Here is a 24,119-nt window from a genome sequence, read left to right as displayed (position 1 = left end):
TAGGATAATTGGGAAGATTATTAATTAACACTAATAAACAATGTAATAAAAAGAAAACGGGACTGATAAACAAGACTTACACCCATTCCTAGATCTCCACGAAGGTTTTTACTTTTTTAATTTACAAAATAAGAAGATTAAATCAGTAGTTTGATATTCTTGTGACAAGTGGAATTCTTTTACATACACCATCTTAATAAAAACCTAAATATAAAACAGATTAGGTACAGCTGCTCTGGTTAAAATAAGACAGAGCTCCCATTTCCCTGCACATTTACCACCCTCCTCCCTCTCCTTAGATTAAATATGTCAGGAAAAGGCAAAAATAATTCTGATCAACCTACCTGTATCTTCCAAATTTTAGTCAGCTCATCTAAAGACAATTTACTGCCCAAGAGTTCAATAATTCCCTTTATACGATCACAGTATTGTGCTTGGTCTATGTTGCCTAATAAAAAATACGAGAGGAAGAGAGATGCAGTGACTCTCTAAATATGATTCTATTAATTCAAAGCAACTAATTAATTCAAAGCAGTTAAATTAATTTAATAGTAAATTGCTAGATTGTAAACAAAAATTTGTATCTTTTTAAATAATGTTAAATTATGTTAAGTAATTTTATCTTTTGAAACCAACTTACCTTCCAGTGCAATTGATAGAACTGAGTTTTCTACCAGCCAGTCTAGTAATCTGTCTGTATCTATAGCATTCTTCACAGACTTAGATAAAGTGCTATCTTCTATCAGTTTGGTTACCTAAAAAGACAGGGTTATTGTGACTCAACACAACATCAAAGTCCTCTGGAATTCTTACAGTAATTAGCCAAAAAGTACCAAAAGCCATTTACTGGAAGTTTACAGATCACTATTTGTGACATTTCTTTAAAAAGAACATAGAGGGGCTGGGGCTATGGCTCATTGTATAGCACACTTGCCTGGCATGTGTGAGGCACTAGGTTCAATTATCAGCACCATGTATAAATAAATAAAATAAAGATCTCTCAATAACTAAAAAAAATATAAAACACCCACCCACACACAAAACATGGAAGTTATTCTTACAGCACCCCTCCCTTGGACCACTGCTTACTGGATTAGAGATGAGAATCTAATCCAAACTTTGACCAGGGCATGTCCTCTAAATTTCACACATGGGACCAGAAAGAATATGTCAGCCCCCTGGTGATGGGAAGTGCAGGCTATGAAACTCACACACTTCCCATGGCCATGTTCTCAAGATGTCACACTGCAGATACAGAGGCAATGAGACCAATTGCTCAGAAAAGCAGAGACAAGACTTGGACAGGGTCCTGGTAGTATCAGACCTCAAATTCTAGTTATTCACATGTTTTGGAAATTCAATCCTTTATTCAAGTGCAATAGCTAGTTTCCTTCCAATAAATTCTACTTTTGGCCTGAGATAGTTCAACTAGAGTTTCTTCCACTTGCAGCCAAGAATCCTAATAAACCCAAAAGTGAACAAAAGACTGGATTATGACTGAACTGTATCAACTCTACTAAAACCAATTATACTGTTTGAATGGATTTAACATGCTGTTTGCATGGATCTAATATGCTGTTTTCGTAGGAAGTTACAGAAAATTATTTCCACCGACACAGTTGTAGTCACTTTGCTTTTGTTCTAACATCAGTTAGAAGATCTGGTTTAAGTAAATCCATAAGTGAAATAAAATAAAAGGAACTGTCTGTTAGGGTAAAAAGTAAATCTCAAACCACATAATCTATGACATTACATCGTAGGAAGTGTCACAAAAACATTAAATAGTTCACAGAACAAATTTTGAAAATAAAAAAGCCATCTTCTCATTTGTATTAACAATTATAAATACACACCATAATCATGGTTTCTTTATATGAGAAATTACTCTCTTCACCCAACATTTTTATATTAATAATAACAAGTTGGACAAAACGTAAGGGGTCTGTGTTTTAAACTTTTAAGAATAAAAGCAAAACTTACTTCTTTGAGGGAATTCATTTTAGCACTAAAATGTGGTGATTTCAGCATGCGAAGCAGGATGTCAAGCCGAAGGTCATCCACCATTGTCACAAGATCCGGTTGGAAGCGCATGCAAAGTAATTTAATGGCAGATAGGAGCTCAGGGATGCTAACCAATCTCTTTTATTGAATAGAAACAAAAAAATAAAAATAAAAAAGGAATTGTAAAAACAGTTTGATCCCAATTCTCACAAAACACACACACACACACACTTTCTCTCTCTCTCTCTCTTTCTCTTGAGTACAGGGTAACAATGATTTGGAGATATCTGATATTCTACAAAGCCAATTAACTGGATTTTGCTTCTAAACAAAAGTTAAGCAACTGGTGAATAGAGGAAAGGGGATATTCTTAGGCAAAATTCAAAGCAGACAAATCATGTTAAATGCTAGATTTGCTTTGAACAATTCCAGAGAAGCTTTTAATGTTCCAAAACTCCTTTTACTTTACACCAATAATAATGCCACCAAAATCATGTTAGTAAAATTTGGAATGACATCACTTTACTGAGAATACTATATTCATTCTATTGACTGAGATAACACCAACCTCTGGTGTTTCAAAATTAGCAATTTTTGAATCAGAAAACAAATTAATTTGATGTGAACTGTATCTGACCAGAATCCAAAGAGAAATGGCACAGGAACCTTGCCAAATCCTACCTCTGTTTCTGTGAACTAACCAGCACTATGGCCTACCTGGCTGAAGAGAGATTTACCTTGTCTTTGAGATCCTTCTCCTCAACACTCCGTACATCCTGTATTGTGGTAAGGATGACTGGATCTAGCATGGGCTGCAGAAATAAAATGCTACAGTTAATAAGAACTCCTGAATCTGTCCAAAAGTGGAGAGAAGGTATTTTCATTCACCATTTACAAAAGAGAGGGTACAATGGAGAATGTGAATTCTAGCCACCACTAATACTGCCCCAAGGAAACACATAGCTGACTTTGTGCCTCAGCTTTCTTTCTTTCTTTCTTTTTTTTTTTTAATTTTCTGTTAGTTATAAATGGACACCATATCTTGATTTTGTTTTTTATTTGCATGTGGTGCTGAGGATTGAACCCAGTGCCTCATATGTGTGAGGCAAGTGCTCCACCACTGAGCCACAACCCCAGCTGGCTTTCTTAACACTCTAGGTAGAGTTCCTGTTATTCTATTTTACAGGAGTGATTTGAAGAACTCAAGATGCATGAACTAACTTTAAGAACGTTAATCATAAGTCTGTGTTATTTTTGTAATAAAGTAAATATTTTACATTTCATACTTTTAAAAATAAATATACAGTTCACATAAAATGTTGTCATAAAAACTACTGTTGCTTATTGATATGAATGAGACCTATAGATGAGACTCAAATGACACACTGTTCCAGAATGGTAACATGATCAGATAACTAAATAGTATTTGAGAAGTGGTATAATATTATCTAGAGCTAAATGACCACTTCTAAGATAATTTTTAAAACATAGCTAACGAGGAAAACAAAGTCATTATCTGGCTGTTAGGGACAAGAATATATTAGAACTGGATTATAATGACATCCATTATCCAAATAGAATTTCTTCATTTACACTTATGTACAGTAGTGGGCTGAGGGCTATTATGGTTAAGAGCTGAGTCAGTGTCTTATCAGTGTCTTGTCATGCCAGACCCTGTGTATTCCTCACTACAACTCTGTGAGATAGGTATTACTATTATCACCATTCTGCAGATGAGGGAACAAGAGGCATATATTAAATAAGTCTTTTAAAGTTATATAACTATCATGTAATAGAGACAACTATTAATTTGCATCCTGATATGAATTTATGGTTTAATGAATTTAGCTCTATATGATTAGGTATAATTAAAATAAAGATGAAAATAAAAATTAAGTTGCAAATTCATATATTTCTTACTTTTTAAAAAGTATATTATGCTTTTATAATATAAACATATATATCTACACACACATTCACACACAATATGTGTATTATAGTTTCTAAAGTGCTTATTTATTTAGCTAGAATATTAGTACTCAATTCAGTTGCATGAAGCAATGTATGGTCAAATGCGTTTCAAATCTAATCCTGAGCCTGATTATTAAAAAGTCAATTCTTTAAAGGTATTGTGTCAACTACAACTAAAAAATATTTTTAAAAATGTCAATCATTAAATTATTAACACTTATTATTAAGAAGTCAAATAATTTTGCCTGTTTATGTCTTAGTGTTTTAGCTACCTAGCTAATGGCATACTCATGCGCCTCAACTGAAAGAACACTAAATGTTTCTAAATAGTATAAAAAATAAGGAAAATACATAGACAGCCAACCTATTTCACTTAAAATCTTACAGTATTCATGTGTGAAGCCCTGCCCTAACACCAAGGAAAAAAAAATTAACAGTATTATCTTGACATGTAAAAGCATCTAACATTTAGAGATGGTAGAAATTTCTAGCACCCATCAAAAATATCACATGTCCCTGATTAAAATGGCCCTAAGTAAATCTGACATCAGAAAGAAACAGCATATATAGAAATATTACTCCCAAAGGACATGATGTTTTCAAAACTATTTACAGTAATTTTTTAAAAAAATCAAAATACAAGTTGTAGATTTTACAGGCTTACTTACAAAGAAAACAACAAGCAGAGGTATATCAGTGAGACATTTTGTATAATAAAACTAATTAATTGAAATGGAAAGTAACAAGAAAGTGTAATATGCCTTTAGGCATTAGGAAACTAAACACCCACAGTTTTGACTATTCTATGACCTATTCATTACAATTCTGCAGAGGTAGGAAGTCAAACCAGATGTGCTATAAAGCTGTTATTCATAAATGAGTGACTGAGCTAGTAAGCAAGCCTTGCTGACTGTTCAAAACTGACCTAATGTAATGGCACTAAACCCTAAAACATTCCTGTGAAGAGAACAGATAAAAAAATGGGAAAAAATTATTTGATAAAATGATTCTTTTAATGAATAAATAACATTCTCAAATGTTAGAGGTCTTCTATACTTTGAATTATTGAACATTTTTTATTATCTTCTGACATAATTTTTACTAGAACCACAGCTTTAAAAAAAAAAAAAAAAAAAAAGTTGGCCGCACATGGTGGTGCATGTCTGTAATCCCAGCGGCTTGGGAGGCTGACACAGGAGGATCCAGAGTTCAAAGCCAGCTTCAGCAACAATGAGCTGCTAAGTAACACAGCAAAACCCTGTCTCTAAAAAAAATACAAAACAGGGCTGGGAATGTAGCTCGGAGGTTGAGTGTCCCTGAGTTCAATCCCAGTATTCCCCACAACCCCCCCAAAAAGTTGTTACTCAATTCTGAAAACCTAATAAAAAGAAAGTGAAGACTGTTTGCATGTCTTGGATCACCTTGTGTAGTGATGTAAAATGCCTTAATCCTACCTGCACCACTGAGGGATTCAGGTACTCTGCACACACTCCTAAGGGTTGCACCAGTGCTGAGACGGCCTAGAAAAAACAGTGAAGATTAGAAAGAAATGTGAGAGGGTTTTTTCCTTTCAAAATTAAGCAAATCCCTTTTCACATATCTAAGAAAAATGTAAGCAGTGATTTGAGCAAGTTATGAACGAATGATTGGATAAACTAAACAACGAAATGAATGGCAGCAAAATGAAGATGTCTATTTAAATTATTAGAGAAATTCAATGTAATTTAAATCAGAATATGTCCATAAAACTTCCATGGAGGACTGGATGAAATCATTCTAAAGTTCATACATAGAACACTAAAAAGATTTTTTTGGAAGGTGGAGACAATAGTTGGGGGAAGAAGTGAAATATGGCTTTAACATAAACCATTTAAGGCTTCTTTGAAGGAAATTATAAACTTTACTATAAAATACATAATAAAAGAAGACCCAAATAAATGAGGAGATGCCATGTTTCTGAATGGGAAGTACCAGTACTATCAAAATGTCAAGTTTATTGTAAAAATAAATATAGAGACAAACCGATCCAAATATTTAATGCAATTCAAACATGGCATCAGTGGAATTTTCTGAAGAACCAGACATGTTGACCTTATGCAGAAGAGTAAAAATATTAAAACAACCAAAATTTTAGAAAATTATATCAGGCAGAAGTGGACCTACCAAAAATTAAAACAGTGGAGCAATAGCAAGAAAATGTTCAAAGTAGGAATGAAAAATGACCAGAACAGATAGATGTCCAGGAACAAATCCATATATGTGTGGGATTCTGATATATGATAATGCTGGCAAATAAAATACTACGGAGAAATCAATTAGTATAGAATCTTCAAACAATTTGTTATCTATTTGAAAGAATAAATTTTCTACCTTACACAATATATAAAAATAAATTCTAAATGTTAAAGTTTTTTAAAAAAATAAAGCTACAAGTGTATAAAAAGAAAAAAAGAATACTTCTGCCAGGCATGGTGGCACATTCCTATAATTCACAGAGGGACTGCAAGTCTGAGGCCAGCCTGGGCAACTTAGTGAGACTCTGCCTCAACTTTAAAATTTGGAAAGGGCTGCAGATGTAGTTCAATGGTGGTATACCACAGCCACTAGGTTCAATCCCAGTACCACAAAAAAGCCCTGAGGTACAGGAATATTCCCTAAGCAATTTAAGTAAAACTTTTAAGTCATAAGGAAAAATCAGATTATACAAAATATATAACTTCTGTATAGCAAAAGACACCATCAATAAAAATGAAGAGATGCAAAGTACTGGGCAGAAATATTTTACAAACACACAAATGGACACAGCATTGATAGGCTTAATATAAAAAAGAATTCCTGAAAAATAATAATATACACCACCTCAAAAAGACCTAAATAACAAGGTCAATTTACAGAAGAAATACAAACAGCCAGTAATCACATGATGAAATGAGCAATTTCATGGGAAATCGAGTACTACAAATAAAATACACTATTTTTTGTCCACTATATTAGAAAATTAAAAGATTGAAAATATTTAGCACTATTAAGAATTTCATGAAACAGGGAACTGGGGTTGTGGCTCAGTGGTAGAGCACTTGCCTAGCAAGTGTGAAGCACTGGGTTAGATTCTCAGCACTGCACATAAATAAATGAACAAAATAAAAGTCCATCAACGTTTAAAAAAATATTTAAAAAAAAAAGAATATCATGAAATGGATTTGTTGGAGTACAGACTCATTGGTATAAGCTTTTATGGAAAGAAACTTTCCCAGTTACTAGGAAATCCTTTAGAAATAGTAGCACATGAATAGAAGTACATGAAGACCCACTTTTAAGAAATATTTTCTGTACTTGTAATAGCATCATGATATACCCTTTGCAGAAGTATGCTACAGTCATTACACTGATGTTACTAACCTAGAATGATCTCCATGATATAATGCTAAATGAGAAATAAAATATACGAGTAGGTATAATATGATTTCAATTTAGTTTTTTATTATTTTACTTTTTGTTGTTGTTGTTTTGTTTGGGGGGATTGAAACCACAGGAACTTTATCACTGAGCCATCCCTAGTCCTTTTTATTTTTCTAATTTTGAGACAGAGCTTGCTAAGTTTTGGAGGACTAAATTGCAGAGGCTGGCCTCGAATTTTTGATCCTTCTGCCTCAGCTTCCTGAATCACTGGGATTACATGCATGTGGCACCAAGCTGGCCCAATTTAATTTTAATGAGAAAGAAACAACACATGTAGATTTATATAATTTAAGAAAAGGTCAGAAAGATTATATATTAAATGGGTAATCATTACCCAGAAGATGGATAGGTGTGTGTAGGGGGGACAATGGTGTGGAAGGACAGGCAACTTTAATTTCTTGCTTTGTACACCCATTTTAAACTGGTGGGATTCTGAGTGATAATTTTTTCCCCCAGTATTTGCCAAATTAAAAAAATGTGATTTGCACTCATGTTATAATATGGCCTAGATTTATTCTGGGACACAGCCACCTTCTTAATTGGTCAGAAATCTGATATTTACCATGAATTTTAATTATACTTGTTTATTAAAATGAGAATTTCAACCTTTGGATCTCTTTGGTGCCTGAGTTTAACCATCTTTTCCATACCAGCTAGACAATAAAATTCTACATCAACTGTAGTCAACAATACAACTGTTCTGAAAAACATCTGACCTAAAGGGAAATTTTTGGAATTATCACAACACTCAACAACAATGAAGGATAAAGCCATAATCCTAAGTATCCATCCTTAAACAATTTTCATTCAGGTACAGTAGAAATTTGGACCTGCTCTGGTTTTGATGTGTTTTTAAATAAATTGAATCTACAGAAAATTACTAATTGTTTAAACATTTTCCAGAAATAAACTTAATTTGTTATATTTCCCAATGTCCCAAAAGACCAGTTCTTGAGAAGCAAACTAAATAAAAAGCCTGTTCCCTAAAGAGATTTTTCTGTTTTTAAAATCATTACCTATTATTTTCCATGTCAATAAACTCCTTTCCAATATACTTGATATATTCAATGGGGATCAAAATGAGAGTCCAACAGCTTAAGTAACTCCCAGGACAGGCAGAAGAGGTTCCCTGGACAGTTAATGATCTGGCAGATATCTCATTTTTAAAGATAAACATGGGTGGCATGAAAGGGTCAGTCTACTATCACACTGTCAAGTCTCTTTCCTGACCAATGTTACACTCTCATGCAAAGAAGGATCAGAGAAGTCAATGAGTCATGATTCCACAGAAATAACGGCTACTCTAAGCACAATATGTAACATTCAGGTATATTACTTTACTACATCATTTTCTACATTGATCAAATTATGGTAGCTAGCACGGGGTTTTATCCGTGACAAATAACTGAATGATTAACTAGAATAAAAGGTTCTTAGCTGCATTGAGGTCAGCAGTCTGTGAAAAATTATTCTCTTACTATAAAGTGAAATTCTTTAAGAAAATAAAGTTGACATGAAAAACTAATGGTACTGCACATGAGGGATCATGTGAAGTTCCTATGTTATGGTATACTGTTATCTGTTAAGTTTCTGTAACACCAAAAAGCCTGAACAACCTTGCTAAAATATTTTTATTTGTACTTAATCCTATGAAATAAATTCTGATTCATATGATCATTTAGCAGCCACAAAATTGTTATGCACATATATATTGCCACATATAGCACCTATTAAACAGCAAGATAATTTCATGTAACAATCACAAATTGAGAGAAAAATGCCATAGGCAAAGGGGAAATAGTGAGGTAAAAAACACAAAGGGCCTACATGTAAATTTGGTTATGACTATATTTCTTTGGTTATCAGAACCATGGAATTTGCTCCTCTCAGGATTAACTTTTAACAGACAGTGCCCCTGGTCGTATACCAACCCAAATAAAGTAAAGGTGCACACTGAGCGCACACATAGTTTAACTCACCCCAAGTTCTATGTCTTCTGAATGGAGTTTGGCTTGGATTGCTGCAAAGCCACCTAATTCTCCAAACTGACAAGAAAACAGGCACAAATTAACTTTGAAACACTACATGTTAATAATTTAAGGTAGGAACTAAGGCTAATATTTTACTTTCGCTGTGCTCTACACTACTGGTCTTAAGAGTTATGACAAAAGTAACTCAAATTCCCCTATAGATACTGCCGAAGACATGTAAGTCCAAAAGCTGAGGTTCCTTGTATACACTGTACATACAAAAAGAAGAAACTACAAAACATATCCCTTTGGGAAAACATTATTCTTTGTAGCTGTCATTTGCTTAAAATATTGCAATTGGAAAATTTCATTAGAAAATGGGAAATAAAATATATGACCACTGCTCTTGTTTGGATCTGAAATGTCCAAAATCTCTTCATTGGTCCCCAGTGAAGCAATGTTCAGAGGTGGGGCTTTGGGGAAATTATTGGATTGTGAGGGCTCTGACCGCATCAATGGACTAATCCACTGATGAATTCATGACTGAATAACCTATAGAGGGAATAGGGTCCTGGGAGGGGAGCATGGACTATATCATATCTGCAACCCTTCCCTTCCTTTTTCTCTATTTCTCTCTGTTGTTTTTCATGGGTACTGCAACAAAAGCTAACACAATCATATTAATAAAAGTTGTATACCTTATTTACCAAATCCACAACCCATCCATGAGGTTCCTATAAGAAAAGAAAAGAAAAATTGAAATGCTAACATAAAAGCTTCCACATTAACCCTTGTATTTCTTTTCTAAATGAAGTCAGAGGAAAAATCATTAAAATCTGAAAAATACTTTGAAAATTTGTCCATTGGTTTCTTTTCAAATTACTATATAAAATTTTTAAAGTGTCTAAGTCTGAATTTGATAGAATTGCCACAATGTGGAGCATTTATCCATAAACACATTCATGTGTTTTGGGAAGCCAAGGTCAGATTTTTTAAAATTTATTTATTTATTCTAATTCATTATACATAACAGCAGAATGCCCAAGATCAGCTGGGTAAGCTCTCCAAAAAATATGATGACTTAAATTCTCTAATAAGAAAGTTATAATTTAGAAATTAAGAATTAATTATTTACCCAAAGAATAAATAATCAGGAATCAAGAGATTAAAATTTTAGTCCCAATTGAATCATTAATACCCTTAAGCAAGCTTTCTTCTCCTTTTCTTTCCCTTCCCTGTTTACATTTCTAGGTGCTGTATACAGAACCAAGTAACTAAGCAGAGATGCAATACCTGCTTTCATTGAGTGCATATTCTAGTAGGGTCAACAAAAAAAGAAAATCTACTTATAGAAGATAATTGGGATTGTGTTAAGTCTTATAAAAGGGAAAACAAAAGGTCCTCCACTGAAAAACCAAACTAACCTACTCTATTCAGGGTAGTGATTATAAAAGACCTCTATGAGGTTGGAACCTCAAGAATGACATAGATGTGGCCATTTAAAGAACAGTCCAGACAGAAAGTCTGAAATGGCAAAGATTTTGGTGTGGAAAGGAAGAAAAGACTACTGTGTTTGAAAAACCAAGAGAAAACTCTCCCACCTGGGACACAATGAGCCAGGGGAAGCAGCAAAGATAAAGCTGTAGACAAAAGCAAAGGCCAGATCATGCAGAAACTTGCAAGCTCTGATCATAAGGAGAGGGACTGAAGAGAATGTTTTATTTTAAGAAGATTACTCTTACAGTTCTGTTCAGAACATAATGGAAGAACAAGAAGCAGACAAAACCAGGTGGAAGAACAGTGCTGTGACTAGACAGTATATGGTGTTGTGTGGAACAGGACCCTACAGAAGTTGGGGGAGAAATCACTGGAATTATAATAGAGATAAAGAACTTGTTTATGGTTTAGACATGGGGAGTAAGAAAAAAGGGATGAATCATGGCCAACTCCTGTGTTTTTGGCTTGGACATGGATGTAAATGACGATGTTGTTTACTGAGTTTGGGAGACAAAATGAAGTTCCACTTAGGCACACTAAATTTGAGATCTCTGTGTGTGGCAACCAAGAAGAGGAGATGGTTGACTCAAATCTGGTGTGCTCAGAGAGGAGGTTTGGCTCTGACAGATATAAGTTAGAGAACCACCAACACAGAGACGACATTTAAATCCATGAAAATGGAAGACACTTCTTAGAGGAAGTGTAGTGAAGGAAGACAGGAAGGTCTGGGTCAAAGCCAGATAGTGGGAAAGGAACAAACAAAGGCAATGTGGCTTATGGGCAGGCAGAAAAGCAAGAGATTGGAATGTCACAGAAGAAAAACAGTCAAGAAGGAAGAACTGTGACCAACGTTGTGTGTGGGGTTGAGAAGATTCCTCCCAATCTCAAAACCTGGAGGAATGACTTCAGTGGATGTGGGAAAAGAAGATGGAAAGCTCTGAAGAATTAATGGGGACTTAAATCTGGTTACTCTAACAAGCTCTCCAACTGAAAATAACACCACTGGATAAAAACATTAAAATTTTCTTCCCTTCAATATTGGGGATTAAACCTAGGACTTTGTGCATGCTAGGCAATTATTCTACCACTGAACTACATTCCCAACTCTTTTCTTCTTTAAATATAAATTTTATTTTGAGACAGGATTTTATTAAGTTGCCCATATTGACCTTGAAATTGTGAGCCTCCTGCCTTTACTTCCTGAGTAGCTGGAATTGCAGGTGTGCACCACTATACCTGGCTTAAAGAAATAATCTTTTAAAACATTTGCTAGTTTGACAACAGATAGCTGGGAAGTTAAAACAAGGAGAAAGCAGGAATCCTGTGAGGTCAGACTCTCATTGAAACCAGCTTTCATTCCACAGGTATCTGGGGAAATCTGGTGATCTGAACTTCCAACTTCATGAGAAATAGGACAGCCAAGGTGGCGGCAGGGAGACTCAGGATTGTCATCTAAAGCTAGAACCTAGAGGGCCATATCCACAATGTAAGATGAAAAGAAACACCTGCAGAAAAAAAGCAAGGAAGCCTGCCTACTCTTGACTTTGGGACTGATTGGAGAGGAGAACAAAATTCAAGAATCTGTAACCACAGAAGTGCCCTCATATGGCTTTGCTGCTCAAATTCCCACTGAATCTGTCATCTGAAAAACCTTACTATATATAATTTGAGAAGTCTATAAGTCTGTGTTTGATGAAAACAAAAATGTTTTCTAAAGTAGACCCAGACTGTAGTGCTTCCAGGCAGCTGGAAGAAGTACATGTAAATCCTTTTTGGAGGAAAAGAGCTTTTAACTCAAGCCTCAAAAAAATCCCCCCCAGATTAAATTCTAAGAAACACAAGTTTACAGAAAAACAAATAAGTAACAGTATATCTACACACACAGAACAAGTGAGTAAAAGTCAGAACAAGATCTTTAGATATTAGACACAAAATATTCTAAGCATTAAACAAACTGCAGGTTGAAAATGAGTCAAGAACATGGTAAAATGAAAAGTGACTCAACAGTCAAAAAGAACCAATAGAATTTATATAAATAAAAATATAGGAACTGAAATAAATAAATGAATAAGTTAAATAGATTAAATACATTTTTTTAAAAAAAGCAATAACCTGGGCTATGGATCTAGGAAAAAAACTGATCACAAATATAGCACAGAATGATACAGTCAAATTAAAGCTCCAGAGAAATAGAGACTAATGGGAAAGAGGCAATATTTTAACAGAAGATGGTTGAGAAATTAATAGAATTGATGCAAGATACTAATCCTTAAATTAAGAAGCCCAATGAATGCAAACAAAAACAATATGTCAGTCAATTGCATAAAAATCAAATTGACAAACATCAAAGAGAAAGAAAAGATTTCAAAATACACCTAGGGAAGAACAATAGATGACAGGAAGTTATCTTGGGAAACATGCTAAAGTCTTTATGCACATATACTGAGTTTTAAGTATTATTTAGTGAATAAATTAAAAATTTAGGGTAACCAATGAAAGAATGACTGGGGGGGGGACACACCCTAGATTCTTTTAGAGTTATGGATGTAAAGGGGAGCAGAGAATCATGCTGAGGCTATGCTATTAAGGGCAGAATATTTAAAGATCAGAGCATATTGCATACATGGGAATGATCCAATAGTGAGGAAAAGATTGAGGATAACAAGGAACAGAAAAGCTAAGGAGCAAAATAGTTTAGAAGGCAAGAGGACAGGGGATCTAGGACCTTGGTAGGAGAGAGAATTTTTCTGTGGTAATAAGAAGAATATAAGATTGAATTTTTCTGTTCTCAGGTTGTGGCACATGGGAGCTAAAGGGAAGAAGGAACCTCTGCTGAGTACTTACTATGAGGAACCATTAGGTTCAGTGTTTCTATATCCATTTGTCATTTAATCCTTACATCAAACTTGAAGAGAAGAGACTACAATATTTTTGGGAGTCAGTACAGTTAAAGAAAGCCAACTCTGGAGCTGGGTTGCATGAGTTCTTCTTATGACCAGGCAATTGGGCTTGAGCAAATATATAAACTTTATCTTAGTTTCACATATATGGAAGGAGGGTAAAAATAGCATCTAACTCCTAAAGAGTTATTATGGATATCAAATCCCAAGTCCATATTCACTGCCCTCAGACTCAGCTGTTAACTCTTCTCTAGAGTATTATCTGACCCACCAATGTGGCAATAACCACTCCCTCCTCTGAATTCTATACACAGTATATTTTATTCTAATTGCAACTACTCTTTATTATAATTTTGTGTTCTCGTATTCTCTCTGCTATATTACAGCTAAGGATCTTGTCTTTATATTATATACTGGTTTATATTTATATCTCCCAAACCTAGAATAATGCCAGACACACAGTAAATGTTCAATAAATGGGCACTGAACTAAACCCTGCTTCTAATCTAAAGCAGCAGGCAAGTTTCTTATCAACATACAAACTTCTTTAAACTGTTTCTCAAAAATCAAACAGTGTTTGAATTAAAGGACTATTTAGATTACATACTTGTTGTGGGTATAAAATTATAGGCACACTACAGACCTTTCAGTATAAAAAAGAAATGCTGCTTCTGGGTCTAAAAAAGCAAACTTTAATGCTTATGAAATTTGAGAGCCTTATATGAGACTAACTACTACATTATTGTTTTAGGTATAATTAGTTACTTCAAGTCATCAAATGCTTTAGTCTCTCAAATATCTCTGCTGGGATACCAATTAAAAAAAAGTTCTGGGGGCTGGGGTTATGGCTCAGCAGTAGAATGCTTGCCTAACATGTGCGAGGCCCTGGGTTTGATCCTCAGCACCACATACAAATCAATAAACTAAAGGTATTGTGTCCAACTACAACTAAAAAATAAGTATTAAAAAAAAAGTTCTGATAATCTAATAGAGTACTACTTTACCAAATGTAAGTTTAAATGTATAAAATTATTCATGATATAGTAAACAACCATGTAATATCTGAATAAATTTTAATTTTATGAACTATATGAAATATTTATAATTTTTCATAATTATTTTTATTCTTCCATGTAAATTATCATTTTTACAGCACAGAAAATACTTTTCAAGTATTTCTCTATAAAAAGAACTATGAAACACAATTATATTTACCTTTTGGAAAGCAGACACAGGTGAAATAGCAAACATATTTCCCTCTCCAAACACTTCTGCCCAATTCCTTTGTGACACTTTCATTCTGTTTTTAAAGTGGTATTCATTATCGGGATTGAAAGCCTAGATTCAAAAAGAATGGAGAAAAGTTATTATTTATTTCAATAGCAACACATTAGCATTAGAAAGAAGTAAGTCTTGGATTCCTTCATTAATGGAAACTTTCAAGAACACTAACAAAGCACACACCATAGCTGGTGCAGGGGAGCAGAGCACTGGGTTGGTAACTCCCTTGCCCTGCTCCTGTTCACTGGAGGAGGGGTGCACAACAGAGAAGTCTGACTCCAAACAAGGCAGTGCCAATGTCCCAGAAGCACTCGGGCTGCCACAGGCAGAGCTGGGCCACAGAGGAAGTTAGGAGGGGAAGGCATGAGCTGGGGGAAAAGTCAGAAAGCAAAAAACAGAAACACATGCATTTAAGATGTGCATAGTCAGGGAAAGGATGGGGAAACTATTTAATCATTCTATGAGCTGAAAACTCCATTGAAAAATAATTTTTCAAAACTCCATTAAAAACAGAAAAGCATTTCTTTCAAATTAAACACAGAATTATTGCTCTACTTTTTTAAAATAAAAAACAAGGACTCTCAGAGCTAAGTTAATATCTTTAATGATAAAATCATTTTTATTCATTATTAGATAATTATAAGCCAAAGAACATCTTAAACAAAATCAAAACATAAAGTACTTCATTCTAGAGATACTATACCATTGTAAGCACACCCAGGAGACCAATGGGAATTGGATCTTGTTTTATTCTCTCTGCAACCAGTTCTATTAATAGCATCAACATGTTGTAGATTCCTTCGTGAATTTCAGTACCCCACTTGTGAACAGCACTTGATGTCAGGAGCTACAAAAACATAAAGAATAGTCTAGAGTCTAACTTGAAAATAGAAAATAAATTTACAGTTTATCAGGTCAATTTCAAATAATCAAAAGATTATGACCAGAATACTTTCTTTTATGCACATGACTCAATTTAAAAGGATCCACAGCTGTAGGCCATCTACTTGTTCCTTTATTTCAAAGTCAACACAGGTTTGTTTTTTAATTTTATTGCCCTTACATGAAAGCAGTTTCTTTAAAAGATAATTTTTATTTGCTCCTATATTTTTCATTATTACTATGGGATGTCCAGTGGTACAGACCAAATAAAAACCTGACATTAAGTCCAGATATCACTGTTTTCTAGTTGTATTGCCATGAACAAATTTGCCTGGGCTCTCAGGGTCTGTTTTCATATTTAATGAGGGAGAATTCCTGCCCTCTTCAAACAGATATAACCAGGACTGAGATATAACAAACATGAAAGCATTTTATAAATATTAAACCACTGTTAATGTGCTGGTGAACTGACCTAATAAAGGGTTTTCTGGAGATGCTCAACCCAAAGGTCCTTTTCTTGCACTAAAATAATTTCTTTTTTCATAACTGCAAATAAACTTGTATTTTCTTTGTCCATAAATTCATGCATATGTGTCACAGTATGTTACATTATAGTCTGCTACTCTTTAAAGCTATTATTATTAAGAGAATTGCTTCAATTTTTAAATTATTTTAAACTACATATTGGTATATATAAATCCACCTAAAATGAAAATAAATCTTGATCTTATAGAATCTCAGCCAAAATGACAATTTAAAAATTTCTCTTATTTTTCAAAGATGAAGATACGTTTGTTCCTGAAATTAATTTTGTTAGTTTTTAAACCTGAATCAAGGGAGATCTGTATACCAAAACTGAGATGAGAATAATCATTTGCAAATGATAATTTGTTTCACTCAGTTTTAAGATAAACACAAACTTTACCCATCTGTAGTTCTACTGACTTACTTGCATATGGGACAAAAACAGATGTAAAAATTCAGCAGTACAAAACATCAAGAGACTCATTCATTTGTTCATTCAACCATGACTACCGAGCTCTATCTATGAGCTAGGCCCTTGGTTATCCTCTACTGGGGAAAATAGCAGGGTCTATGACAGACATAGTCTCTACTCTTGTGAGGATTCAAGACTCATGTTCTGAAATGGGAATCATGCTGAGTCAGACTGCATTTAGAAATGCATTCCTGTGACCTATTCCCATTTTAAAAGGGACTGCAAAGAGATATGATCAGAAAGGGAGCATATCACTCTGGTTCTGACAGAGATGCTGCCATATGCATGCCATTTCGTCAGGAAAGATACCTAACCTAGTCAAACTTTCAGTAGTTTAAAAACATCTCCACCAAATGTCTCGTAAAATAAGCAGCATAAAGTGACTCATATTTTGTTAAATGAATATTATCTAAGTGCCATAATCCTTAGTTTACCAAGATATACCACTTCCTAGTAAAGTTTTAATCTATTCTTTAACAATTAACTGTAGGAAGTAAAAGTCATATTCAATCAAAGACAAGTATAAACAATTAGATATAAAAAAAAATTAAATCATCAATAAGCCTCAAATACAGGGTTAATTTTTTTCCTATTGGAGAATTCCTCAGTTGAACAAGATTTATAAACTGGTCTTACATATAAATAACTAAAACTAAAGGTCTTTCCAACCTTTACTCCCCCACCAACCTCTACCCTCCCCCCGCAAAAAAATCAAATCACCAAATTTATCTTACCTTTTTAAATGCTTCAGGCATACACCTATCCATAAATCTTTTACAATTCTCGTCAGACTCGGAAAGACCTTGGGAAAATAAATAAAAGAATATCCCTTATTTTGATTTTTATGTAGTCTATAGAAATCTCAAATTCACACACATGGAGCTGTTTATCATAGAAACCTTGGTTTTTAAACAATTATTAAAAGTAGAATATAAACATTCTCCTGGAGTAAAGGGCTTAGATATAATCATAGCAACAGACTTAATATTAATTAAAACCCCAAAGGTTGATCTTATGTTTCCATGTCAGAATAACTTTAATAATCTGATTAAACAGCTAGTAAAACAACAGCAGCTACTTACTATCCATTATTGCTTCCCTAGACAGCTTTATAAAAACACAAACATTTATCAAATGCCAAAATCATTATTCTTCCCTAGAACAAATCAATGACTCTGTATAGTAAAATACACAGAACTGTGTCTAGCAGAATTCTCACAGTTTAAGTGATCAACACCAAATGAATGAATGAATCCACTGTAAAAGTATACTTCGGAAGTTTTGTTTTTTTTTTTAATTAATTACTGGAATACTGCTAAAAATTTTTCTTTTTTCTTTTTCTTCAGACCCACTGCCTAGCACATTTCCCAGATCCTGAAGGTGCCCAATAAATACTGCTATTGGGAAGCTAATTTTAAGTGTATCATAAAAGCCTGTTCCCAATAAATCTAAATCTACTCAGAAAAATCCATTTTGATGTGTCTCATTCAATTCTGGTAGTAAACTATACATACTTTCCTTTCTTTCTTTTTTTTTTTTTTTTTTTTGTGCTACTGGATATTGAACCCAGGGCCTCATATATGCTGGGCAAGTGTTTTATCACTGAGCCATATCCCAACCCTTTTTAAAAATTTTATTTTGATACAGGGTCTTGGTGAGTTGCCTATGCTGGCCTCTAACTTGCAATCCTCTCTGCCTCCATCTCCTAAGGAGCTGGGATTATAGGCATGTGCCACCACACCCTACTATGCACTCTTAGTAAGAAAAAATATCCTAAGATAGTGGCCTTATTCCTTTTATTTTGTAACAATTAATATGAATTTTTAAAAATAGATTTATAGTACAGACTTTTCTTCTAATCTAGTGATATTTTATCACTCTATTAGCTTCATTTTTGTAAAACACTTAAGACAGTATCAAGCACTTAGTAAGCACAAAATGTTTGTTAAATAAACATTACTTTCTTCTTTCTTTCTCTCCTTTTTTTAGTAGTGCTAGAGACTGAACTCAGGATCTTGAACGGGCTAGGCAAATACTCTACCACTAAGTTAAAACCCTAAACCCTTTCTTTTCTTTAAAAAAACAAAACAACAACAACAACAACAACAAGCACCACCTGAATTGAACCCAAATTCAAAGTGCTCCAAGCTTCTGTGGAAAAAGTTAATTTCAATTTCTATAAAAAGCTTTTAATTATATTTTAAATAATCTTACACTCTACTAGAGCTAGAAGAAAACTGATTAAAGCTTTTTATTCCACAGGGGATAAACAAAGACTAAGAGAATAAATAATCTGTCCAAGACCACACATGACAAAAGCCAAGATTATACTCAGTTGCCTATGAAAAATATTTCCTTTCTGAGGTATTTGAAAGCTTACCAAGTCTTGCTAGGTAGGTAGAAGCCAATAAGCATTTGCCTAGTGATTCTTCTCGCTTGTACGGGATGGACCAATGATCAGTCAGAACACGGCTTTCCAGTTCATATAAATTTGTTGTAGGGAATTCAATTCCTTCCCCTGAGCAGTTTCCATTTTCATCATTCTTCTGACAAAAAGGGATTGAGATAAAAAGCAAATAAACCAACCAGTTAGCAACTCCTCTAAAAATCTAGATTTAACACAGAGTAGATGATTAATGCATGGTAGCTATTAATACCAATAGTATGAATTTCATCCTTCTTTCTCAAAATTTTATCTCTTAATCAATAAATAATACCTCAAATATTCTTAATTTTCACCATTCTGCATTCCCTACTCTTTCTCAGATGATCTCTTTCTTCCACAAACATTCAATTTCTCATAAGACACAAAACCTGCCTTCATCTCCAACCATCCTAATCTCACCTCTTTTTTTCCACTGAGGGGATAAATTTCTCCAGAGGTATCTAACCTGCTATGTTCCTCTCCCAATGATTTATTTCTGACACCACTCCAATCTGGATTCTACAGTCCCTACTGCCCTATTGTGTCTACTATTACCTTCACTTTTGAACTTGGCACCATTAATTCCAATAATCATGTTCCAGTGCTTTCCTTACTTCTCAATTTGATCTTCTACCCACCCTCACTCCTTCCTCTTGAAATGCTAGAATTCTCTTCTCCTACATTCCTATTTTCCTCCACTCTTGAGTATGGCTGTTTCTAGTGGTCTCCTCTTCTGGTACACCCTACTTTCTCATTCCTAGACATTAGATATCTCAGTCCTCAAATCTCAGCACTATGCCTTTTCTTCTATCTATCCCTGGGTGATCTCATCTGTTCTCTAGATCTCAATTGCTTCCACCAGCAGATGACTGATAAATTTCTAGCTCCAGCTCAGACCTTTCTTCTGGGCTTTAGACCATAGATGCAAGCCCTATTGGCATTGTTTGTAATTAAATATGTGTCCCAAACCAGATTCATGTGCTTCCACTCAATCCTGATACACTTCTCCTATTCTCCACCCTAGTGAACAGCATCATATTCATCTGGCGTATAGCCAGAAACCACGGGGTCAATCTTAACACTCTGTTCTATTCCCATCCCCATGCCCAAGACCTGGTGATGAAACCCAAGTTTCTCTCAAATTCATCTGCTTCTAGTCACCTCCACAATCTAGCCGACACTACTACAGTTTTTGCCTGAATTATTTCACCAGCTTCCTACCTGTTCTCTCTCACACACATATTTACTCTCCAAATCAATCTTTATACAGCACAAATCTGATGTTAACTCTACAACACCTGAATGGTTTCTCTTATTCTTAACATAACCCAAATTTTAAATTATTTAAATTTTAAAAATATTCTATCAGGGATTAAACAGCCCAACCCATACTTCTCTCTCCAGCTTCTCTGGGACTTAGCTTCCTGACAGGCACAATGTTCCCTACACAAAACTATTTTTCCAAAAGCCCAAGCAATACTTCTGGTTCCTATTTCTTCTAGAACCTTGTCATTCTCCCAACTTCTCCTGTCCCTGAACTAGAGTGGAACTGTATGTCCTCGCCTTGATGAACAGAATGCAGAAATGATATGATGTCTACGCCAAGGTCATAAAAGGCAATACAGCCTCCTACTGGCTCTGGCACTGTCTTAGTGCACACACCCCTAAACCAAGGATACCATGTCATGAAAGAAGCTAGGTTCAATGGAAAGGTGACATGTGGTTGTCCTATCCTACAACCTAAGATCCCACCAGTCCCTAATAACCAGGAAAGGAGCCTTCAGGTGAGTTCAGCCTCTAGCCATCATCTTCAGTATTATTCTTCCAGATAAGGCCCTAAACATCATGGGGCAGAAGAAAGGGCATAACAAATGGTTGTTTTATGCCACCATTTCTAACTCACCCTTTGCCCTCTTTAACCTGCTTAAATTGGTTAAAGATAAGTATATTGTGTGTATCTTTAACTCTTTCAGTAAAGTCTTTCCAGAACGTCTAGTCTTGGTCAGACTCCTCCAATCATTACTTACTCTTACCATCCTGAACCTCTCTTTCACAGCACTACTCACAAATACAACTTGACATTTATTTGTGATTCATTTTGTTTGCCAAAGGATCAAGCTCCATGAACCTTCTCTATTTTTGACAACCTCTAAATCTCAAGAACCTAGTGCCTAAATATTGTTAAATAGAAAAATAATCCATGCAAAGATACAACTTTTAATGAATCAAGTGTCAGACTTTCCTTTAGAACTGTTCACAACATGCTAATTTATAACAACACAAACTAAACCCCAAACTGCCTAAAACCTACTCTAGTTTTTTTAATCTAAATATTTTCGCAAATCACTCCACAGTTTAATCATTAGAATAAATAATTCCATTAAAATTCCTTTAACTTCAATGAAGAAAATGTCATAAATATAAAGGTCTAAGCCAGGCATGGTGGCTTATGCCTGTAATCCCAGCAGCTTAGGAGGCTGAGACAGAAAAATCCAGGGTTCAGCCTCAGCAAAAGCAGGTGCTAATCAATTCAGTGAGACCCTGACTCTAAATAAAATGCTCAGGATGTGGCACAGTGGGCAAGTGTCCCTGAGTTCAATACTCAGTACCCCCTCCCTGAAAAAAAAAAAAAAGGCACAAATGACAAAAAAAGAAATTTCAATTCCATACCAATGATATCTAAAGAAATCTAACACATTATCTTTTTTTATGTTTAAACTGGAATGAAAATAAAGATAAAAAAACAGGAAGGCAATTAAGTGTGGAAGACAATGTAAATTGAGAGGTGAAAAGTGGGAGTAGTGATGAAAATATTCTAAAATTAGAATGGTCATGATGGTTGTACACTAAATGAACACTTTAGAGAGTGAATTTTATGGTATGTGAATTATATCTCAATAAAGCTGTTAATAACAAAAATAGGCTGATAATAACAATAATTACAGTTATGTGAATATATGAAAAGAAGAATTTCAAAACACAAGAGTTGTACTTAATAGCCTATAATACAAATATAATACCTACTGCCATTAAAACAGTCTTAAACAGCAATTTAAAAAATAATATACTTAAGCCCTGACAAGTGAAAAATAACATGCTGCCTGCTAAGCAGTTAATATCCTTGGTCTTAAAAAGGGAGGAAACAAGCCCGGGTGCAGTGGTGCACACCTGTAATCCTAGTGACTTGGGAGGCTGAGGTAGGAGAATCAAGAGTTCAAAGCCAGCCTCTGCAAATGTGAGGCACTAAGCAACTCAGTGAAACCTTGTCACTAAATAAAATACAAAATAGGGCTGGGGATATGGTTCAGTGGTTGAATGCCCCTGTGTTCAATCCCTGCCCCCCCACCCTACCCATCCATCCCCCCATCCCCGCAAAAGGAAAGAAACATCCAACTATGCCCCCCCCAAAAAAAGAGGGAAGGAAAGACATGGAATACATGAGAGTCAATAAATGATACAGAACAGAGCAGCATTACATTTTGAGGAGGTTGCTGCTAACACAGATAGAGAATTACAGAGAAAGGGAAATAGTGATATGAATCCATGTTTAGGTTGGTTTAATACTTTGAGTCATCATTTTGAGTAGAGCCTGTTCTTGGCAAAAATTACATATTGAGCAAGTGAACACTCACAAAACAGCTTAGAATTGTCCTATTGCAAAATAACTCCCAACAGACATACAAGGTATTGGGCTTTTAATAAAAACGCTGGAATGTAACATACTATTTTCTTATTAGATGCTAAATCCAAATGATACAAAAGTAACCACTAATGATCACTGATTCTAAATTGATTAGAAATATATTTATCAAAGGTCTGCTACAGTCTAAACAACAGGCTTAGTGCAGGGGGTAGGGAAGATAAAGATGCAATTCTTGTTTTTATAGGACATAATGAAGAAGTATAGAAATGGAAAGGGTGAAGGGCACACCAATACTTGAGTGTCCTTCTTCAGAAGCTGTGTGAACAAACGTATGTACATAGGTTTGTTATGTGATGTAGTTCAAGGTAAATGGTACTTGAGGCAGAAAGTATAGGTCATATTTCAAATCCAGTACTACTTTTCTTTTTTTAAAGAGAGAGAATTTTTTTTAATATTTATTGTTTAGGTTTTTTTTGGCAGATACATCATCTTTGTTTGTATGTGGTACTGAGGATCGGACCCGGGCCGCACGCATGCCAGGCAAGCACGCTACCGCTTGAGCCACATCCCTAGCCCCTCTAGTACTACTTTTCAAGAGTATTAAATAATAAAACCTTAACATTTTTAGCCTTTTTGACAAAATATTCACTGCTTCTCATTATGCTATTCTGTCAATTTCATTTAAAATTTAAAAAGCTGCTTAAAAAAGAAAACAACTTTAGAATATTTATATAAATCCAGCACTTTATTCGAGATGCACAATTCTGACACTAAGGCAGAAGAGAAATGAGCTTGTTAACAACTCTTGAATGTCCCTTTTTACTAAAAAACTTTCTAATAACACTAAATTTTATATATTCTATCATCCAAGAAAAGTCATACAGATGAATTAATGTGTTAAATTATGATTTCTGAATTGGCCAATTTAGGATTAAAATCAATTAACACTGTTGAATACATACTTATACATCTTCAGTATTTTAGGCTGTTTTCTAAACATGTAATCTTTTTAATGACAATACAAAAGAAAATATAAACAAGGTCTCTGTAATTCCCATAATATTGACAGCATTTTGAACATTCAAGGAATTCA

The 24,119-nt window shown here is 34.5% G+C and overlaps 1 protein-coding gene across 3 annotated transcripts in view; it reads right to left on the bottom strand.

Moving 5' to 3' along the window:
• Usp24 (ubiquitin specific peptidase 24) overlaps window positions 1-24,119 on the bottom strand; it is a 131,193-nt gene that overhangs the window by 85,949 nt on the left and 21,125 nt on the right. For 2 of the 3 annotated variants that reach the window (XM_076860291.2, XM_076860293.2), the window contains exons 2-12: window positions 19,339-19,504; window positions 17,693-17,760; window positions 15,783-15,926; window positions 15,014-15,136; window positions 10,100-10,135; window positions 9,411-9,476; window positions 5,427-5,492; window positions 2,739-2,813; window positions 1,981-2,139; window positions 641-755; window positions 345-448 (exon numbers count right to left, since the gene is read on the bottom strand). In XM_076860291.2, the coding sequence (XP_076716406.1) occupies window positions 345-448; window positions 641-755; window positions 1,981-2,139; window positions 2,739-2,813; window positions 5,427-5,492; window positions 9,411-9,476; window positions 10,100-10,135; window positions 15,014-15,136; window positions 15,783-15,926; window positions 17,693-17,760; window positions 19,339-19,504 (1,122 nt within the window). The remainder of the gene's footprint in view (window positions 1-344; window positions 449-640; window positions 756-1,980; window positions 2,140-2,738; window positions 2,814-5,426; window positions 5,493-9,410; window positions 9,477-10,099; window positions 10,136-15,013; window positions 15,137-15,782; window positions 15,927-17,692; window positions 17,761-19,338; window positions 19,505-24,119) is intronic. The other variant, XM_076860292.2, reaches the window with a different exon arrangement.

The sequence above is a fragment of the Callospermophilus lateralis genome, chromosome 7 (assembly GCF_048772815.1).
Source record: "Callospermophilus lateralis isolate mCalLat2 chromosome 7, mCalLat2.hap1, whole genome shotgun sequence".
NCBI lineage: Eukaryota > Metazoa > Chordata > Mammalia > Rodentia > Sciuridae > Callospermophilus > Callospermophilus lateralis.
Note: the sequence above shows the minus strand (reverse complement) of the source record. Positions and strands in the feature narration are given on the sequence as shown.